This window comes from Hermetia illucens, chromosome 2 (genome assembly GCF_905115235.1).
Source record: "Hermetia illucens chromosome 2, iHerIll2.2.curated.20191125, whole genome shotgun sequence".
NCBI classification, from domain to species: Eukaryota; Metazoa; Arthropoda; class Insecta; order Diptera; family Stratiomyidae; genus Hermetia; species Hermetia illucens.
This window is the reverse complement of record NC_051850.1, coordinates 115,959,045-115,982,235: the sequence shown is the minus strand read 5'-3', so window position 1 is coordinate 115,982,235 and position 23,191 is coordinate 115,959,045. Positions and strand designations below refer to the sequence as shown.

At 37.2% G+C, this 23,191-nt stretch overlaps 1 protein-coding gene across 6 annotated transcripts in view; it reads right to left on the bottom strand.

Moving 5' to 3' along the window:
* Positions 1-23,191, bottom strand: part of LOC119649514 (ribose-phosphate pyrophosphokinase 1) — a 61,650-nt gene that overhangs the window by 6,922 nt on the left and 31,537 nt on the right. For 3 of the 6 annotated variants that reach the window (XM_038051689.1, XM_038051687.1, XM_038051692.1), the window contains 3 exons: positions 15,664-15,847; positions 8,407-8,445; positions 8,051-8,107 (listed from right to left, as the gene is read on the bottom strand). In XM_038051689.1, coding sequence (XP_037907617.1) covers positions 8,051-8,107; positions 8,407-8,445; positions 15,664-15,847 — 280 coding nt within the window. The remainder of the gene's footprint in view (positions 1-8,050; positions 8,108-8,406; positions 8,446-15,663; positions 15,848-23,191) is intronic. The other 3 variants (XM_038051688.1, XM_038051690.1, XM_038051691.1) reach the window with 3 other exon arrangements.

The window sequence follows — 23,191 nt, the reverse complement described above, 5'->3', positions numbered from 1 at the left end:
GATACTGAATCTTCGAGAGAATTAAATTTCTAATTGTACAAGAATTCAAAACACCCAGTAGAAAATCAATTGAGGGGGGAAATGAGTGCAAACATGATACACTAAAACAAATTTGGCTCCTTATCGCGTTGATTGTAAAGCAAGATTTGAAGTAAGTAGGAAAAATTTCGATTTTATATTAGATGTAGTATTTCGTTCGTTAAATAAAAATAAAAAAAATTCAATTAGATATTTCCCATCGCTTTCTACCACTATTTTCTCTCTTCCGTGTAGGAAGCGAATACCACGTCGGAAGAAAACCATTTCATAAGAAATGAACGGCGCAAGGGATGGAACTTCACATTTAGCTATTGTCAAATATGTTGTTACAGGTTTCGTGTCATGCAGACGCGCATTCTCGCACAGCAAAATTACTTTGCTGCGTCCTTCGAGATATTCCGATAGTTCCCTTTAAGGTACAACTGAAGCATATCAATTGTAGTCCATAGCGATCCTTACTTATGGTTTCATCCGATTTTCGGCACTCATAATAAATTACACCCCCTGATCACGCTAAATGCAGAGAAGAAACTTAGACGCATGGATATTGTGCTTCGCCAATATGTCGTTGGTTGGGCTTGGATTTTCCTTCCCGTCAGTTTCCCTGCCATTGATAAATCAACCTTTAAGATGGTAGACAATTCTAGAAGTGTTGTAGTCTGTGTGAGTCCGTATTCAACAACTCTCTCAATTCTCTATCTTCAACCTTTCTCGGTTGATCAGGTCGTCTCTTGTCTTTCAAGTCGATATGTCAAGTGCAAACCACTTCCAACACATTTGTGAAACTAGAGCTTGTATTCGTATTCGATTTTTTATATAAAATATTAGGAGATATACCTCTGAAAATGTTTTTACAGAGTAATTCACCTAAGGAATTGGTCGGTGTTTCAACCCTTTCTAAAATTCATGATTAAGGCCACGAAACATTTTAATTTTTTTTTAAGTGCATCCTTTAGAGAAATATCTAAGGAACATAACCTATTTTGAATTTTGATATTTTTTAGGAAGTTCAAAAAATGTCTCACCCTTTAAAACGTGACATTCGATACCGCCGATGATGATGATGATGAAGAGTTGAAAGTCATAAGAGTAGATTCTTCAACACATGTGTTACAACATAAATATTCTAGATTTAAAAAACAAATTAAATCGGTGCTTTCTGGATTCATTTTACATAATCAGTGAAAGTTCATTACAAACATCCGCTTATTTTCTCCCATTGAAGCAACAGTTTTCAGGTTAAGAAAAATCTCCCCAATATTCCGCATATTAAATTCAGTAACCTCCCATCTGTATCTTTCCTATAATTTGAAGGCATTTTTAAAAAGTTGGTAAATTAGCACCCCAATTCTTGAAGTATTTTACATGTGTCAATTCATCCAATTCTTTATGTTCAAACTTTTTAGGTAGTCCAGGTTGTTCATTCTATTTCAAATCGAAATCACCACTTTTAAAATGTGCAAACCACCAACCATGGGAAAAAAATCAAATACGAGATAAATACCAGCAAATCCCAGAGCCTCAGTCTGATATCATGTTGCTTTTATCTGAGTTAATTTAATCAGCAGCTTATCAAAGGGTCGTAATCTATTTCTAATCCAACACTTAAGGCGATAACGCCATGCCCGTTCTACTTCTTACCACCGAAATAGTGAAAGTTCTTCTTTTTGTTGTGTCCGAATTCTGGAAGCCTAGTCAAGTGCTAATGCTCCGCAAGTTTATAAATCAAAGAGCTGTTTGTCTCGTAGCAACATAGAACAAATAGAAAATCAAAATAGACGGTCTAGTATTAACGAAAATGGCAAACATCAAACTGCAGATAAATTTGCATTCAGCACCATTAGCAGTTTTGGTCTATATTTAGAATGGCCGTTTAATTAATGGAAGCGTTGATCACGTGATGAATAATATACTTTTGTAAATTCCTATCGTAAGATGCAAACAGAACGAATCGATAACGGCCGATTTGTTACGGAAATAAATGAATGTTAATGAGAGTTTACGCTTAATTTCCTTTTGAAGCGCTTGTTGTAGCAGTTATGATAGCCAAATACCGACACGTAGATGGATGAGTTGGAAATTGGCAACGAAAGCTACGCAAAGCACCACTCTCTCTCTTCTGGCTTTATTCCATGATAATTGTTTTGCCATCGTGAGGCTCATGGAAGCCAGATTAATCTTCATTCGATTATATTTCATCTGATTTTGGCTAATTTCCACATACTTTCTACACACAAATACTAAACGTACTGCTCCTATTAATTGATGATACCAAACGACAACACGAGGCAAGAAGTGAAAAACAAACCATCTCATGAGAAGGAGAAACAATATATTTTTGAGAGCTCTGTGCTTTTATTGGTTCCTGCAGTAAATTAATTTACAGAAAGCTTCCGATTATACATTCAAATTTTTCCATTTTTGAATGATAATCCATGCCAATGATAGAGTTAATACAATTACTCACCAGAGCTCTTACTGAACCAAGATAAAAAGTTATAATGGGCAAATCGAATTATCGCTGTTGATACCCCCACTAATTATATTTCAATTATAATATTTCACTATTTACAGTAATTATGATTTAGAAAATCATTGAAAAAGATACATTTCATATTTTCGCCGAATCTATGTCTTTGATTACATTAAACTTTAGGACTGAAATTTCATCGTTCCAGCAAAACCACATAGAAACAAGTCGGAATACCGGAAGCTCGCGCTTCGGGTATAAAGATTTTGTGGTCATCTTATCTAAGAAATTTCAACGCAAAATTTTCTATCCGTATATAACTACAAATCCAACATATGTTACTCCTTCATATTTTTCCAAACTACAAGACATACGTACATATTACAGCCGTATATATTACGCTCACCCTAAACAAACAAACTGCCTATTTCCGAATACTGTACACATATATGCACGTATATAAATTGATCGTACCCATATTTCCGATTTACTTCTTATATCTATCTGAATTAGGCACTACCCGCAAATTTCATTAGCACGCATATACTACATATATACCTACATACACACATGTCTCGTTGGAATAATTGATATTCATATACAAATGACTAAAAAACTAAAACAAAATAATCTTCGTTGTCGTATTGACGAATTGATATGTGATGATGCCGTCATGCAGGTTGTAGAGTCCATGAAATTCATAAAAAATGGTAAAGTTTTACCCCCTATAACTTTGTTAATAATAGTTGGATTTTCTTCAAACTTGACCGAATTGTGCACCATGTTCTTCATTACACCTATGCTAAATTTTGTACTTCTGAGATGAACATAAGGAGGGTGCCGGCTAAATTTCTAAAATGTGGAAATATACTATTATTAACTTTATTTCTGCAGATATCGGAACCGGATATATTTTGAGGCCTAGATTTCATAGAGATGCACTACTGTGAATTTTTTCGGATTTTGCGGTCGGATAGGTTCTGAGAACGAGACCTGTAACACTTTTTGATGGTCATATTTTGAGCCCTCACTCCCCTATGTTTCACCCAATATCAAATATTGAACTAGTTTCGAAAAGTACTCATTGCGACCTTTCATTTGATACCCCACATGGCTACATTCTATGAAAAAAAATTTGCACCCTCCATTCACATGTGTGGGGACCCCCCTTAAACTTAACACAAAATGGCGCCAGTTGCTGCATATAAAAGGAACGGCAGATCACATACTCTAAAAAATTTTTGTGACAATCGGTCCAGCCGTTTCCGAATAAATCGGGTGTGACAGACAGACAGACAGACCGAGATCGAATCGATTCTAATAAGGTTTTGTTTCACACAAAACCTTAAAAAGGGAGTCCCTCCTAGAACAACAGAGGTTTGTACGACTGAATAGGGTTTAGTGAATATTTCGTTCATTCGAGAGATATCTACAGTAAATAACAATAGGGAGAGATACCGAGACAATGCATTCCCTTGTGATTACATAAAGTAAATAATGAGGTGACTTAGGAACTTACATAATTTCTAACTGTTTTTTTACCTTCATTTAAAATTATGCATGATAGTTAATATGATGGCGTAGATCAGGACGCCAGACAGCTTTTAGGGATATCGGATTGGTGGACCTCGGCGCAAAACCGGGGTGTCTGGTTATTAAGGCAGGCCTAGACCGGATACCGGTTATGGCGTCGTTGATGATGATGATGATAGTTAATATATTTCCATAATTTTTAGATGTCGAAAAATAATTTTAATTGATTGAAATCCAAATTAACGGAAGTGAATTTCATTGACTCGAGCCGCACAAAGCTTGGTTAAAAGAGTTACGAAGAATGTGCAAGAGTTTACGCCAAATTGGCAAAAACGTGTTCACAACTTCAAAAATTTATTTCGAACATCGAATCAGAGACTACGATTACTCCAACGAAATTGTAGTCTACAAAATCGCAGAACCAGCCCAGAATGTCAATTATTGGGATTTTACTGCAGCAAAAGATTTGTTTCCAAGCCTCATGACAATTATGAACACAAAAGCGAAGGTGCACCCGAAAAACGAATTATACTGTTTTTGCCATATAGGTGATTGCAAACATAAAATGCATCCCTGACAGACTTTACCCTCCTACTGCGATTGGTCTTTGAACTGAAACTTAGACAAGTAATTTGTTTTTGCAGCACTGGCATTCAAAAATATGTCTTTTTTTCAGCCAAAATAATGAAATTCACACGCTTTAACAAAAATGCAATTGCAAGTTTTCGCCTTTCATAACATGCGTAAACTTAGTTGGCTAAGGACATGTGCTCAGTTAATTCGGCCCAAATTCAACTTATGAATTCCATGTGAAACGTATGAACTTTGATCGATTGGTTTATCGAATTCAATAGGCGTGTGCACAAGAAGATAAATGCGAATTCAATTAGTTTGGAGAAGATAAGGTCCATTCCTAATTAGATAAAACTGATCTGCAATCCATGTTTAATGGTTGAAGGTTCGATGCATCACAAAACAATGAAGAGGTGGGACAGAGACGTCATAATCAGCACTTCGGGCAAGCTATTCAAATGTTCTGAAAGGGAACAGAAGGGATGGCACCACAAAAATGTACACAGATTTTAATAAAAGCACATTCATTGGGTAAAGATGCACGTGAGGAGATGGTGTCATAGGGGAAAAGGGGAAAATTGGTGCAGCGTAAAATTAATCAGTAGATGCCCACTAACAGACTTACAGAAGCGGCATATCCACGACTCTATTTCAGAAGTATAAGAATTAACTTACGAAAGAATAAATGAATGGATTCAAACAAATGCCGCTTCGATTTTGTCCATTAAAATTAAAGTTCCCTTAATAGGACTACTCTCAACTGATAAATTAAGATTTGACGAGCGTATTGTATATATCAAAACGAACGAAAGGCTGTAGTTCAAATTCCACTGGTGGCAGAGCGATTATTTTGTGACTACATGCCGGATACCAGTCCAATCAGCTGTGAATGAGTACCTGAGTCGAATTCGGATAATAAGCCCAATTGGAGGCAATACTGATTTAATTGCCTCCTTCTCCACTGCTTCCGTTTTGACTGCCTCGTAACCCAAAATTGGAAGTTAAAATATTATTTAAGGTGTAGCTACAAATTTGTGATTAAGAAAAGTCAATTAGGGCCAATCTTTTGATCACCTTAACTTAACTATAAATAATCTCGAATGGAAGCTTTTTCCAATTCTCATACTCCCCTCACCTTGCAAAAACGGATTATCACTTTTTCCGCTCGATATTAAGCCAAATATTTACCAACGACAACCATCTTAAAATTTAGTTGACGCGGCACGGAATGTTAGGCGGAATGGTTTCAAATGATTGAAGCAGAAAACCAGTAAATCTTTAATTTATGGTTTTGGTTGTTTGTCAAACAAATTTAATTTAATTACTAACGAAACCCAATAGTTTAGGATTGACAAAAAGATGGAGCTAATGAGCAGACATACGATCATAACGGTGTGTTATGCGAATACTAACATGTAAGAATTTATCACCAAATAACGGGCAAACACTTTCCACAACCATAAAAGAAAGTCGCTTGAAATCAGATCAGATTATTCATTCTAAGCGTGCAGACACCGTTATGAATGATTCATTTCAATTAAAACAATTTTAAAAAGCTACGTATTACAAGCTAGTACCTATGATGTGTCAGACAAGTAAGACTGGCCATCAAGTTCCTTTTGAAAAATAACCTGATGAGGCTGAAGCAAGCCAGAGCTGTTGTGTCAAATCTTGTGTTATTGTGTCGTTGATTTGATATTTCGAAATAAATTGGCTCATTAAAGGACCCTAAAAAAGGGTGCAAAAAGACTGATCTCAAATTATTACCACAGATGAATTTTCTTTTCGGTTTTCCACACTAGTGGAATATGTATGATCTAAGGAAAGTGAAAAGTTCCTAAAACGCACCACAAAATATCCTGCGATGAATCTGTTAATGGATGCCTCTCGGCGCAAGGTATTGCCTTTGTATGGATCACTAGAATGGACTGCGCATAGTAGTTCGGACATTAAAGCATATCCTAATAGATGGATAACTTCCAACTATCAAAGGCTATTATATATTAGAGAACTCAGCGCTCCAAACGGATTATAGTTTATTTTGAAAACTCATTGTAAAACGTTTAGGTTCTTATATTGAATATTATTCCATGCCCACTATTTTAAAAAATGATGCTACCACTGTTTACGCCTAAGTTAAGATCTCAGGTCTAATAAAGCCGAACTTTAGAGAGAATTGTAAGGAAATAATGTAAACTTTTTTCGAATGCGACAAGAGAAGTGATATTATACATATACATTATTTTTATAAGAGAACCTGTACAAATTTTCACCTAAACTCATTAGTAACTGAACAAAACGAAGTTATGTGATGTCAATAATCTGTTATTGCAGACTTATATGTATTGTACTCCTTGGAAAATAATTTAAAATCTATTGTAAAATATTTTTCCAATATCATTAACCACTTCCACCCTTGGCCACAAAACTGTTAAAAATAATATAAGAGTATAATATTGTAAAAAACGCCAAGAGGATTACTGTAAGATATCTATGTTTGAAATTGTTTCTTTGCGATTGGGTCGTTTGATATGTTAGTATTGGCTATTGTGCCATATATTTGGGAGGTGCATGTTATTAATTGAAATTCAATAGATATACAGGTTCCCAATTCGCTGTACATAATACTAAAAACTACTGTAATGTTTTGAAAACTTAACGAAAGCATCACGATGCCTAGAAAACAGTAGAAAATTGCCGAAGCAATCCCCACATCTGATTTTTACTCACTGTATAACTATTTGCAGAGACATCCTAGAAAAAACATATTAATACAAAAATATAGCTCATAAGTAATTTATTTTCGTGGAAAGAAACGAAAACCTGCACCGCAAAAAAACACTTCAAACAAAGTTATTCCTACTAAAAGTGCTTAGCAACAACAAACCATATGCATCAGAGGTAGTCGTATATTTAAAAGAATGAGAAAAGCCTTTATCAGGATTTCCTTTATGTCGTGATTTTGCCTTATCAACGTAGAAAAACATACGTCCTCAACTTGTTTGTCTGTTTACTAGCGAGCAAAATGACGAAAATCAGCAATAAGAGGGTCAGCAAAAGTATATGATGTGCAATATGATGCAATTAACAGGCTGAAAGCGCGAGATAACAATCAAAACATGTTTTTGTTTTCCAATGAATTGTCTTCTACCAATAACATTATTGGTAATTATATAAATTCTGCTGTTTGCATAGGAGCAGAGCAATCATCACCCATATTCTAAATATAAAAGTTGCTACACTGCACTAGCACAAGGGATTTCATGCAAATTTTGAGTTTTCTGTTTTTTAAAGTTTAACCCACTAGCAGTTGCCAATTTATGCGTTATGGGAAAATGCTTGTATTTGCTTTGGTATTTCGAACAAAATAGCCAATTGAGCTGCCCCAAATATGATGAACCATCTGCGCTATAATTAGAAATTGTGCAAATATACCCTAAATTTCCATTCGTTGTACTTTAAAAGTTTCCATTGTCTAGATTCTTCTCCAGTCTGTGGGGTGAATGGAATAGTTTATATTGTGCTCTTAGAGTAAAAACGTGATTTTATTAACATTAAACTAGAAGATTGTAGTAGTAAATTACTGACATAGAAAATTTGGCAATATTCAACTACAGTGAACCAATTTCATTTTTCGTAAGTTTGTATAGTATTATACAGACAGCATGCTTTCCGCTGCTAGCTTACATAAACGGAGACGAGACATGATATACAAAATGCCAATGTTGTTGGTAACGATGTTTTGGTAATTAATGACATACAAAGAATAAAAAAAGTTCAATTTTATTTACCTCTTTTTTACTTAATTCCGAACGGCTGTAAATGACTACCTTTGAGGTGAAATCAAGAGACATGAAATATAGAAATTACAGGAATTAAACAAATCGTGAGTATTATTTGTTTAGAGAGAAGTTAGAAAACGAATCTACAAAGTTTGAGTAAAATCAAATTGTTGACAGCTTACGAATGATTATGAACATTTTGTAGGAAATATTTTAATCTAAATATAAACCGGAACCTACGCTTTCACATTCCAAATGGAAACAAATCCCTATTTTATAATCTTATCATGAACGTAGCTTGCAAATTTTATTTACAACATAATATGTTTAGCTATCATATATGTGACCGCGAAATAAATTATAACAATATTACGGTATAACCAATTGGTTGTTGTGGATTTCAGCTCCTATGTGTAGGAACTGTAATAATAGAAGCGCGGTAAGATGCAGATTGTAAAAGAACGAATTTATACCAAATTGAGCACTTTAGTGGAATCAAAACTGTATATAGGAAAATCCATCTGAGGACACAGGAAATGGTGAGAAATCACCAAACATTTCTCGGACTAATGTAATAGCTAGTGTAGATAACTTGAAAAAGCATAGTGAAAAAAGCCGACTCCATTATCACGAAATGCCAAGCAGTTCCATTTTTGTACGAATTCTATTTTTAATTCAAGGATATTAACATAGACTTGGTACATACGTAGAAGAGACAAGATGTAATTATTCTTATTAGGAACGAAGATGACTATTTTTTAGAGTTATCCAAACATGGACAAATTTGTTAAAAACAACATTTTTTTTTATTTGAAGTGTTTTTTAAAAGAAAATTGTATGAAGTGTGGAACAATTTAGTTAACTTTTCAGATATATTTACAAAAATGTGCATGTTCCCCATATTCAAGAAGCTAAAATAAGCAAATCCCTTTTCTAATTTTGTGAAACAGCAAAAAAGTTATTGGAAGCTAAGATAATGGAAGAAGCAAAATATCGCAAACTGAATTTGAAAAGCTCAACTTCTATTATGTCAAAAAAAATTTAAGCACTATTTTTTTTTCCAAAAATCATGCCAGAAAGGATACATATTGCTCTACTATTTACAGTTTCACACTCCAACAAAACGTGAGGCTTTTTCTCTTGCATAAATCAAAGAGATCTTCTCAGAAGGTATTGGTAATGGTTGCTTTTTAGCAGGCATGCTAAGTTAAATAGCCAGTCAATAGTAAAGCCTTGATCCTCCTTCGTTCTCTAAACTAATGTTGAGTATTTTAAGCTATGGTCAAAAGTCAAGAGGATGGGCCGATAGAGATATGAAGCTAGAAATGGATTGACTACTCTCTGAAGTAGTGAGCTTACGGAGCGATGTGCCACATTGAACAGCTGCAATGGTGAGGCAAACTTAAAACAAGTCGGGAATCAGTAGCTGTAATGTGATATTGCCATACCCTGACGTTTTAGAATGACGAATATCCATTCAGAATGCACAACTCTGACGTAATAACTTTGTCAAAAATAATAGTAATGACACCGTGAGCTACATTGTGGTGATGGCAGAACTTTCTGTCCCTAGAATGAATTTAAAGGAATGTGAAAAGGTTATATATGTATATATATTATTCGATTGAATAAGTTCTGAGAACAAGATTTGTCACACTTTATCGTGCTTACATTTTGGGCCTTTAGTTTTCTACGTTTCAACTGAAGCTATGGCGCAAATGCTTTACAGTCGTAACACTCACTGCATGTTAAGGGCATAGGCATACGCTTTTCCAATTCCACAACAATTGATTTAATTGAAGCGCAGTGGATGTGGCAAATAGAAAATTAAAAAGAATAATATATCCGTGAAGCACGTCATCATTCTTGCAGATATTCGAAGCAATCTGACACCAATAGGACGACGGGGATAAAAACTGAACAAATAACGGGCAGTCTAAGGGGAACCTGAATTGACTTTATACCAAGGCACGCACTACCATAAGCCTGGAGCAATGAAGAGACCAACCAAATGCACACCCACTGACTAGTGAGAAGAAAATTTAAGCGCGCCAGAAATTAAGGTATTTTGCTCAGAGATAGGTTATGTTCATAACTTGCTTGAGAAGGCTGCTATAAGCAATCTGCGATACTAAACGAAATTAGTTCAAACATTTATGCAAAGAGACCGTCAGGTGGATGGCAAAAACTAAAAATATAACAATGAATTATTTTGTGCTTATGGCATGGTGCATCTTTGTAATTCTAAGAACATATAATCCAGTCAATATTTTAATTTTTAGCCGATAAAGAGTTAATGGTTGTGTGAAGCTCCACATCAAAGTAGCGCAACTCACCCCGACTAAGTGGCTCGTCTACCTGTTGCTAGCAGGTTGTCAGCCACGAGGCTGGCGGAGCAACCTGGCAAAAAAAAGAGGTTGCCGTCAACAAAAAATATGAAGAGTCGTGAATAGGAGTAATACACTAGTTCTCATGCTTTTGAACTTCCCTTGTTAAGTTATTCAATTTTGTTAAGCAGAATATGCACATTTGTTTTCTCTTTAATTGAAATGTCTAAATGAAATATATTTTAAGGAATATTAAGCGAATCAAAATCACGACAGCTGCCTGCGCAGTTTGCGGGTTATAAGGACTACCCGATTGTTGCTCCGGAAATTTGAATCAAGCGCTTAAAGAGGGGTAGGATATTTAAAGTTTTTTCTTCACGTTTTTAAATCAATGCGTAACATCTCAAAAATATTGGATTAAAATTCCAAGTCGATTGGAATAAAATTGACGAAATTATGACTCGTTGAACATCTGTTTCTCTAGGCCGGTCATGTAGTGTTCAAAACTTTGAATCGCTTTTTTTGAAATTTGCTATTTTTGAAGCCCGTGTACGCCATATCTCAATCTCTCTCAAAATCGTTTTGAAATTTTGTGCAATGCTTTTTTCACGTAATTCTCCCGTTTCCCTTGAAGTTTTTTTGTTTATTTGAAATATTTACTAATATTAAATTTGTTGAAATTAGCCATTTTTTGCAAACATCGAGTTTTTGGCTTCCAAATGTTACGAAAAATTGAAAATCGTCCCAAAAAAAGATTCCTCCAGGGTTACCTCGAGAAACATCTCCTTTAACGAATGTTTTGATTTTGTGTTGATGGTGGTGATTCACAAAACAACTATTCCCCGAAGTGCCTCAGCAGATTCGCTGCCACGTTGTTCGATTATTTCAATATTATATGGAAATTGACTAAATAAGTTGGCAATATCTGTATCCGCTAAAAAAAAATCTTAAAAACATGCCATTTTTCACCGAATTTTCTGTGAAGAGAAAAGGATTGCGAGAAACGCTTATTTCGGAAATATTTAAATTTCAAGAAGGATGAGACGCAATGTGAGGTCGCATAATCTGTACCCAGGAAAAATTTCAAGGATTGAACACTTACAAAGAAATATCAGGAAAGTTAAAGTTCTCGCTGTCTGCATAAGCCGAGGCTGTAGCTTGTCTATGAGTTCTAAAAGGATTTTATTTATTTGTCTAATGAAGATTTGTTTAAATAATCCTGCATTCAGGAATCCAGATGGAAAATATCAAAATGAAAGTCAGAATCAACAAGAGACCAAACTGGTTTGAAATGAGAAGCAGAAATGATTTTGAGGTGGTTTATTGTATAATTGGTGAGAAATTGTTAACAGGTAAAACGTTAGGTTTTCTGTCTGAAAAAATAACTGAGTATCAATAAAGGACATTAAATATGAAGATTACAAACTTTTATACTGTTTATAATTTTCAAAGGTAAATTTCGATCTATTGATAAGGCTTAAGTTCAATATTCACAAAATATTGTACAATTAAACCAGATTGTACGCGAGCCAAAAAAATCAATCGCATCTGAATAGAGTGAAAACTAACAGAAAAATTAATATTTACATGTGAGAATCCTTTATTGATATCATTAGACGAACTTCATAACGCGTCTATTGTTTATCTACTTCGTACCATTATTGCAACACTATCAAGGCCATGTCATGACATACGATAAGTAAACAATCGAACAGCACTGCGCGATGAGGAACACAAACGATCGCAAGCGTTGATAGACGAGCAAAAGGCCAGTCGGGTAATGATTGCAAACGAACTATGAAAATATGTTGAGATTGAGCGGTGAGTTATAACCATTACGGAATGTTATATTTTGTGTATCGAAATATATCTTCACATCCCAGGTTTTTGATGGCTCCAACGAACCCTCAGTTTTCTAATTTTGCTGTTGGCCGGAGATGGATAATGTAGGGTTTTGTTTAATTAGTGCTAAGCAGAATCAAATGGTTTCAGTTGAAAAAAGTTTACTGTCGATAATAAATGCAAATTTGAGAACAGATACAGCTCTTGCGTAAAGATTCCATATAACTATATTCAGGAACAACGTGAGCAATTTACCAACTTTAAAGCCCTAACTCACCAGAAGCGAATAGACGATATTTACTTGAACCAATCACATTTTTAGTCTTCAATCGAATAACCAATACTTGTACTACCAATATGAGTAAACAAATCGATTGATTGGAATTTAGATTTTACTCACATTGTAGATGTGATCGACAGCCAATATCATTGTGGTTTGAATTCAGCGCGGGCTAGATGTACTTTCCACGGACACGTATTTCTAATTAAATTAATTCACATAATGTTAATAAGCCATAAAAGAATTTCCTATTATAAAGCTTAACTGCTGTATTGAAACCCCCTTCTTCCCCAAAACTCAGGGCAAAATGATACCACCCGCTGAATATAAAGGGATTCACAGGCCACGCATTCTCACCAAATTTCATGACATTGGTTTAACCACTTCCGAGTAAATCGAGTCTGAGAGACAGACAGGCAGATAAAGAGACATTGAATAGTAAAGTTTTATTTCACACAAAAACTTAATAAAAAGTGATTCTGACGATCATCGACTTAATTTTAGTTTACCAGAGCAAAATATTCGAACTGTGTGCCTTAATAGTGAAGGGCAATAACCCTTTACAAACTCTGGAATTGCGTCTGTAGATAACACCTGCATTTGGATCGTTTCGTACCGTTTCAGTTATGATCTTTCACTGTATAATGTCCACATGTACCAACCGTTGAAAAAGGCTGTAGGCAGATCAGCGCTACAACGAAGATGAGTAATTTAAGGTAGACATTGCATTGCAAGCACCCCACTTCCTTTCATATAGATGAAGTAAAAACGGTCTTACATTTGGTGTATAAATAAAGCGGAGAATGTTGGAAAATAATATGGTTTTTGATCTTAGGCTGCTCTATGAACATATTTTTTAAAAATCCCATTTGAATCGTTTCAAGTGAAAAGGCGACACTGGAATTTGATTGGTGAGGAGGTGGAAACCGATCCCATTAACCACTCATATATGACCTATCCCGTAGGCCACAGAATCTGCCGTAAGTGCTTCGGAAGATATATCAGTATTGAAACAATAGGCGAAATACACATGAGCATGGAGTATTAAACTGTAGCGGAGATAGTTCAAGCCAGGGACATATTATCTTTCTAACCTTAAGTTACTTTATACGATAAATGAATTTGAGTGATGGCAAAGGTAGAAAACGAGCAGTCCTAAATAATATGTAAATTTTCGCAAGAATATAGGGGACTCTTCGACAGTAGAGTATCAATAACTTTAATCTGCCGGAATTCTATTTTAACTGCAAGTAGAGAAAAGTCGCTCAAAATGGCCAGTTTATTGATATAGAAGAATACCACAACAAATTATATAACTTTTCACATTTTGTATTGTGGATAAAATTTCTATTTGGTTATTCGAGTATTTCAGATTGGTAGACAACATTAGATATTGCTCACGCCCACTCTCACAAATATAATAGAACGAAAAATGAAATCGGATAAGTTGTAACGATCCAAAGTGCATTAACGCGAAATCCTTTGAACAAATTATGTAATTTATTTTGTTTTATGGGAGACTCCATTTCTTGCAATATAGTTTAGCATAGGAGTGAACTTTAGAGGCTGTATCTTAGGGATTCTGTGCAACTAAAAGTGCTGGTATAAATTACTAAAGTTGTTGGTTATGATGGAATAAAGGGAAATGTAGAATATAGTCCACACATTCTTTTAGCCTTACCGCGTTGGTAGCGGCATCGGCTCGGCCGTAAAGAACTTGATAAATTCGTGAAATCGTCGCGAGAGTCTGACTGATTTAGGAAAAACAAATATGTCATCTGTACTCAGCAATAAATGTAATAAGTAACGATCACTCGACCGATCGAAATTTCAATTCTCCACGTTTCTTAATTTTACTTCATGAATGTACCTTTTATTTACTTTTACTTTTGATAAAGCGTGGCGTTTTTATGTTAATCTCGCTTCATATTTTCCTGAATATATTGCCAGATGATTCTACGGTGCGATCATTTGGAAAAGATAGAGTTAATTCTGACGATGAGTTCGTTAGCATGGGTAAATACCTCAAATAATTTGGCAAGTGGAACTAGTTTAATTATCAGGTAGCCGCCAACAGTTCATTTAATTGGTATATGATCACCCGTAAAAGCATATTTCTTCCTAATAATTTTTAGAAATTTGGGGAACAATAGTAAAGTCATTATTTCGGTTTACGAGCTGCGATAAATTGGATTCATTGGTCTAAACACTAAATTACTTAATTGAAATATCGAAAGCTATCCTATTATATTGTAAATAACAATTGTCAAGTATTTCATCGAACCATGATCTATTGTAATGTATAAAATTTAGTGTAGATCACTTTTCTTCAAGTAACTCTATAGTTGAATACATGCCAAATTTTATAAACAAAAATACCTCAAAATACAAGAAAATAAACAATCGCTTTAAATAGCAGATTCATTCTTTAAAAAGAGTGTGCAATTGTATCATTCATCATATTTTCTGTGTCGTTGTACTGATCGAGTGAAAGATTGCAAGATATTGCGAAAACAAACCAAAAAATATAGTCTTCGTTCCTAGTTATTCAATTTACAATAAAATGAATTAAGCAAATTTTATGTTTTCTTTTTTAATTTGTCTTGCAAATGCTTTAAAAAATTATTAACAGCACAACAAATTACTAGGGGAAATTAAACTACTCATAATAAGAAAATATAAATCAATCGGAAAAACTAGAGTGCCTTCATATCAATTATATTCTTTCTAGAAATATGAAGACGAATACTATTTGTAGTCTCTGTGCTTTTGTTTTTATCTTTTCTAAATAAAATGATGGGAATAACATGGCTTTACCTTATCTTTTTTGTCTTGTCGTGCGTAAGGGAAACAAGGAATTACAGCAGTTACCCGCGATGCCGAAGCAATCTTGCATGCATTGATCATAATCAGCAATTCCATAAGGTTGTCATTGATTTCACCTGATCCTGATTGAACAATGTAGACATCTTCGCCTCTTACCGATTCCCCAATTTCGACACTAAATGAGCAAAATAAAAATGAAAGGAGAAAAATATGTTTTTGGTTTTTCTATCATGGTGCAATGTGCATATTACACGCTCTACTAAAAAACATTATAAAAGATTTTAACATATTTTCAAGTGAAGGTCATGTACTCATGCCTAAGGAGCAGATATATTTCTCTTTTGAGAATATTTTATGGAATTTTTCGTATTTCCAAATTACGAGCAACTATCATTCCTATTTATATTGATTGAAAACCATTACGAAATATCAATTCTTCAAAATGCGGTAGCTATCGATTATCACTATCAATTCATTCATGATACAAAAATTGTTACATTAACCACAACCATCAACAATCAGACAGCGAACGTGTTCACTTTTTTGCCCAAGATAACACTATTGCGTTTATCTAACATCCAAGCATCCGAGCCAATGTGCTCATATTTATTTGTTGTTTAAATGTCCAGTAAAGGCTTTTTTCGGATGTGCATGATAAAGAGGGGAGAGGATGCACACCTTTGCTTTCGTGATACGTCCGCGCTTACAAAAGAAATACTTTCAGATACGAAAATAGCAAGTAATCGCAAGCTTTTGTTTAAGACCTCCGTCATGAGCTGCAAAGAACATTTTGCAAAGACTTCAAATCGTCCTCGTAAGTTGTACCTGGAACTTTCGGAGAGATTTGATGGCGATTCCCTAGAATTACTTCATGCAACTTTTGAAACTCCTCAGACATGTTGAATCAATCCATTTCATAAGCAAGGAAATCGCTTCGAGGGTGACTATTGGAGACATGTATGTGTGTTATTTGCAGTTGCATATGGTTGACAATAATCATCGAAACTATGAGGGAAAATCTCAAAAGCTTTGTAAACCAAGAGAGTCAACTTTATAGCATGAGTTCATGCGAAATGCTTTTACACTGCTGAATGAGAGCGCAGAGCCGGCATTAATAATAATATAATAATAATCGTTGGCGCAACAATCCATATTGGATCAGGGCCTTGAAGTGTGTTAGAGCACTTCATTCAAGACCGTAACGGTACACCAGGAGGCAATGTGGTCAGCAGTGCGCTCGCCCGAAATTATTACCCTGATTTGACTCAGGTACTCATTCACAGCTGAGTCGACTGGTATCCGACGTCAAATCACGATGCAAATTCCACTGCCACCAGTGAGATTTGAACCGCGACCTTCCGTATGACAGCCTAGTGCTCTAACCACTGAGCTATCCGGAAACTAGAGCCGGCATTAAACTATAGAAAAATATGAAGATGCGATCAGAATCTGTCAGCACTGAAAATATTTATTCTTATAACCAGTGTTGTGTTCAACTTCTGTTTGGTTGGAGAACATGGTTGATAAGAACAACGAATCCTGCTTTTGGAAATCTCGGTTTTGCAAGTAACATTCAACTGCTAAATCCAAGCTGCCAGATGATGACAGGGGCATAAACGCTGTACTATTATTGCTAACTATGTAACTTTTTCAATATGATCGAAAGGCTTAAATTTTTTGACGCAGAGCATTAATCAGGAGTATGATCTTCTTAGGAAACTGACACTTAAAACCTGAATTAACTGGTATCAGACTCCCAGTCACTATATAAATCCTTCTGTCACGGATTGTTATCAAATGAAATACCATGTGTATCCCTGAATTACCTGCCCCCCATTTCCTTCGCCCAAGCACAAGGGAGCGGGATTCTGGGGGTTCACGACTTCAATAAGATAATATTGCCAATCCCCTTAGCAGATTGTTGCCACGAGCCTCTTTTTGAGGATTGTTCAGGGAATATTCCAGATATTGGAACTGCCTCTACAGAACCCTAGACGGATCATTATACTCTTGGTAACGATTGAACAATTGCTGGAGGTAGGCAAAATAGAAGAGAACAAAGCATCAGGTATCGACCAATGAGCAATCAAGTCGACGCCTAACACATTTTTGAATTTGTGATTGAGTTGCCTAAAACTGGTCAACTTTCTGATGAATCATGACACTAAGCAAAATATGATGGAGCCAAAAATCTATAACAGAAGGATTCACGTCGTTCGCAGTGTGGGAATTTAATTAGGTCACCAATTTGGGTTCCGCAGAACCAGATCAACCATCGATGCCTACAAATTGGTTCCTAATTTCGCCTAAAGTGCAATCCACGAGAAATTAAATTCGGTTAATTGGAATCTAATAATGAGGTCCCTGACGGCAACAGATGTACTCAGTTAACAGGCTACATTTCTCACCTATCTTAGCTATCTAAGACTTTAGTACAAAATTGGTGATGGAGCCAAGAAGTAGAATGCCTCCGGGGATTTCTGGCAGAGTTGGGTGTGGAGTTCATTGTTGTGGTACAATAATATCTCTCGTTCCATCCTCACAAGAATAATATCATATGTTGGAACCCGCGATACACTTGTTGGTTGCTCATCGCGGTGAGCTCCATATAGCTCTAGGCAGTGTCAGTTTGGAGACTTGTTTTGCATACCGCATGGGATCATCATCATCATCAACGGCGCAACAACCGGTATCCGGTCTAGGCCTGCCTTAATAAGGAACTCCAGACATCCCGGTTTTGCGTCGAGGTCCACCAATTCGATATCCCTAAAAGCTGTCTGGCGTCCTGACCCACGCCATCGCTCCATCTTAGGCAGGGTCTGCCTCGTCTTCTTTTCCTACCATAGATATTGCCCTTATAGACTTTCCGGGCGGGATCATCCTTATCCATACGGATTAAGTGACCCGCCCACCATAACCTATTGAGCCGGATTTTATCCACAACCAGACGGTCATGGTATCGCTCATAGATTTCGTCATTGTGTAGGCTACGGAATCGTCCATCCTCATGTAGGGGGCCAAAAATTCTTCGGAGGATTCTTCTCTCGAACGCGGCCAAGAGTTCGCAATTTTTCTTGCTAAGAACCCAAGTTTCCGAGGAATACATGAGGACTGCCAAGATCATAGTCTTGTACAGTAAGAGCTTTGACCCTATGGTGAGACGTTTCGAGCGGAACAGTCTTTATAATAATCGTTGGCACAACAATCCATATTGGATCAGGGCCTTGAAGTGTGTTAGAGCACTTCATTCAAGACCGTAACGGTACACTACAGAACACTGTAGGAGGCAATGTGGTCAGCATTACGCTCGCCCGAGATTATTACCCTGATTTGACTCAGGTACTCATTCACAGCTGAGTCGACTGGTATCCGACGTCAAATCACGTTACAAATCCCACTGTCGCCAGCGAGATTTGAACCGCGACCTTCCGTACGACAGCCTTGTGCTCTAACCACTCAGCTATCCGGACACTCTTTGTAAGCTGAAATAGGCTCTGTTGGCTGACAACAACCGTGCGCGAATTTCATCATCGTAGTTGTTATCGGTTGTGATTTTCGACCCTAGATAGGAGAAATTGTCAACGGTCTCAAAGTTGTATTCTCCTATCTTTATTCTTCTTCGTGTTTGTTTGACCAGTGCGGTTTGATGTTGTTGATAGATTCGCCTTCGGTGCTGACGTTGCCACCATATATTTTGTCTTGCCTTCATTGATGTGCAGCCCAAGATCTCGCGCCGCCTGCTCAATCTGGATGAAGGCAGTTTGTACATCTCGGGTGGTTCTTCCCATGATGTCGATATCGTCAGCATAGGCCAGTAGTTGGGTGGACTTGAAGAGGATCGTACCTCTTGCATTTACCTCAGCATCACGGATCACTTTCTCGAGGGCCAGGTTAAAAAGGACGCATGATAGGGCATCCCCTTGTCGTAGACCGTTGTTGATGTCGAATGGTCTTGAGAGTGATCCTGCTGCTTTTATCTGGCCTCGCACATTGGTCAGGGTCAGCCTAGTCAGACTTATTAATTTCGTCGGGATACCGAATTCTCTCATGGCCGTGTACAGTTTTATCCTGGCTATGCTATCATAGGCGGCTTTAAAGTCGATGAACAGATGGTGCAACTGTTGTCCATATTCCAACAGTTTTTCCATCGCTTGCCGCAGAGAGAAAATCTGATCTGTTGCTGATTTGCCTGGAGTGAAGCCTCTTTGGTATGGACCAATGATGTTCTGGGCGTATGGAGCTATCCGGCCTAGCAAGATAGTGGAGAATATCTTATATCTCAGCAACGTGATACCTCTATAATTGCTGCACTGTGTGATATCTCTCTTTTTATGTATGAGACAGATAATGCCTCGTTGCCAATCGTCAGGCATTGATTCTCTGTCCCATACCTTGAGCACAAGTTGATGAACCACTTGGTGTAACTGGTCGCCTCCATATTTAACCAATTCGGCTGTAATTCCATCGGCTCCTGGCGACTTATGATTTTTTAGTCGATGAATTGCACGGACTGTTTCTCCTAAACTTGGTGGTGGCAGTATTTGTCCGTCGTCTTCAGTTGGCGGGACCTCCAACTCGCCGATGTTCTGGTTGTTCAGTAGCTCATCAAAGTACTCCACCCATCGCTCTAATATGCCCATTCTGTCGGAAATCAGATTTCCCTCTTTGTCTCGGCAGGATGAGCATCGAGGTATATAAGGCTTCATCCTGCTGACTTGTTGGTGAAACTTCCGCGCCTGGTGCGGTTTTCTAGTTCACAGACTTGTTGGTTCTCCCAGGCTTCCTTTTTCCGTCTGTGAAGTCGCTTCTCCGCTCGACGGAGTTCGTGATAAGTCTCTGCGCGAGCCCGCGTTCTTTGACAACGCAACATTACTTGGTATGCGGCATTCTTCCGTTCCGTTGCTAGCTTACTTTCATCGTCAAACCAGCCGTTCCGACTCCTTTTGCGGCTGGGGCCAAGTATGTTTGTGGCCGTATCCATGATAACGTTCTTCAGGTGATTGTGAAGATCATTGGTTGATGCTTCATCTCCGGGTCCTCTGTTGATTGCAGTTATTGCGGCATCCATTTCCCTCTTATAGGTGTCGCGGAGGGTTGTGTTGTGGATGGCTTCTGTGTTCACTATCACCTGATTGTCAGAGGGGATTCTAGGTGGTATTGTTATTCGAGCTCGGAGCACCATGCCAACGAGATAGTGATCCGAGTCTATATTGGCCCCCCTATATGTTCTGACATTCATCAAGGCTGAGAGGTGGCGGCGTTCGATCAACACGTGGTCAATTTGGTTGAAAGTGGTCCCGTCTGGAGAGGCCCACGTATGTTTGTGGACCGCTTTCCGCGCAAACCAGGTATTTCCAACAACCATTTCGTGTGACCCTGCTAACTGAATAGTCCGCAGTCCGTTATCATTTGTTTTTTCGTGTAAGCTATGGAAGCCAACGTATCGTCTGAATACGGGCTCCTTCCCTACTTGACTGTTAAAATCCCCAAGTATGATTTTGATATCATATCTGGGACAGGCTTCGAGAGTTCGTTCTACTGCCTCGTAGAAGGTATCCTTCTCCGACTCTGCAGTCTCCTCTGTAGGGGCGTAAACGTTTATGAGGCTTATATTTCTAAACTTGCTTCGCAAGCGCAGAGTGCATAGCCGTTCGCTTATGTTTTCAAAGCCGATAACAGCAGGTTTCATTTTTTGGCTGACTAAGAAACCTACTCCAAGCACATGGTTTACTGGATGACCGCTATAATATATGGTGTAGTGGCTCTTCTCCAGGAAACCGCTCCCTGTCCATCGCATCTCTTGCAACGCTGTTATATCAGCCCTATATACCGCATGGGATGCCCGACAATATGTTGCCGTTTACAGAAGGACCGCTTTAAATGCATTTTGTGGATTCAGAACCGTTTACACGACGCCGCACACGAACTGCTCTGCTAAACGAGGATGTGGAACTCAACATTTTGAATCAGTAGAAAGGATAAAACCCCACCTGATTGATAAGATAACACAACCGGTCCAATATATATATAAGAAAGAGTATCAAAGTAGTTTCTGATAACCGATCTCAAATAAGACTGGCGCGACTGTTGACAGCCACACTTGGATGAAGTGGTGCTCCAAAATGTACATCCTTTGCGATTGATGCTTTAAGTAATCTTCAAATCTAAGATCTATTGCAGTATTATTCACTATATCGTTCATTATGACTCAAGCGGTGGTCACTGAAAAAAAAAAACTAATGCCGCTTTGTCGGTATGAAGAAAAAGTTACACTGGATTAGTAGGAGAATTAGATTTGACTACGACAGAAATCATTGCATTCACAAATAGCATTGGGTCCATAATCTAAAATTTACAAGAGAAGCGTTTATGATGAAAAGTTTATGTCGGCGTTAGTTGGGTAAAAATGGTCTTAACATTGAACTCAATAGGGTCATAGGCCGCCTCAGAAAGTGGACGTGTCAACAGGCTAAACAAAGCAATAGAAATCGCCTAATTTAAGGTGGAGAAGCTTACAATTGATAGAACTTTTTCCAGATGGCGACTCCATTATCAAATGAGATAAAGAGGCTGAAGAAATAGAAGATCCAAGTGTACTGCTGCTCTGTATAAATGAATAAAATTGGCAAGTTTGTATGCGCTTTTAAATCCATTTCTTCTTAGTTATCCATCTCTTCTTAGTTATATAAACACTACTGCATTCTTTGAAGGTTACTTGAATCAAGCGTTTCAAGAGACAATTAAAATGAGCCTTTATGCATGAATCATATTTTCTTTGAGACAAAATAACAAATTTTTGCGATAGTCTACAGAAACAGGGATAGAAAACTCTTCAGGGCAGAGCAGAAACTGCGGGAAAGAAGAACCATTGCGATACGCTAGCAAAATTAAAAGGTTAACCACGAGTGTGAGCCTAACCAGCAACAGAATTGAAAAGCTGATAATAACTCTCTGCAACTCAAGAACGTCGCAGCCGAAATAGGTTACTTTTCAGAGGTTAACAATCATGAAACTTAACAATTAGGTCTCATGCTGGGCGCCATTTACAATACACCTTAAGGTTGGGAGATAATCACATATAAAACCCCTATTGTTAAAAGCAAAGCTATACCGCATAATGGAAAAGTAGCCATTAATGACCGTTCAGGCTAACTTCACTTTGATTCAAACGAATCAGGTTTAAGAGTTTGATAAAATGGCGCGTGATGGACCAAAATTAAAAGGACTCTGCCCATTTTCCGAGCTTACTGCCAAAATCGCCACAAAACAGATCGGGCACTTCACACTTCAGTGAAGTGCAGGCGGGCTTAACGATCAATAAACACCACTTTTCCAAATGAAAGTATTAACTCTTCCCTCGGGGTTGGTGATGGCTAAATCAGTTTGATCATTTCCTCACCGCCAATATCTAAACGTATTACGTCTTTGAAGGTACTAAAAATTTCCATCCTAGAATGACTTAGAGAGGGCGATCGTCATGAAAATTTCAATTCAATTTATTATTTTTTTGTGTTCTCCC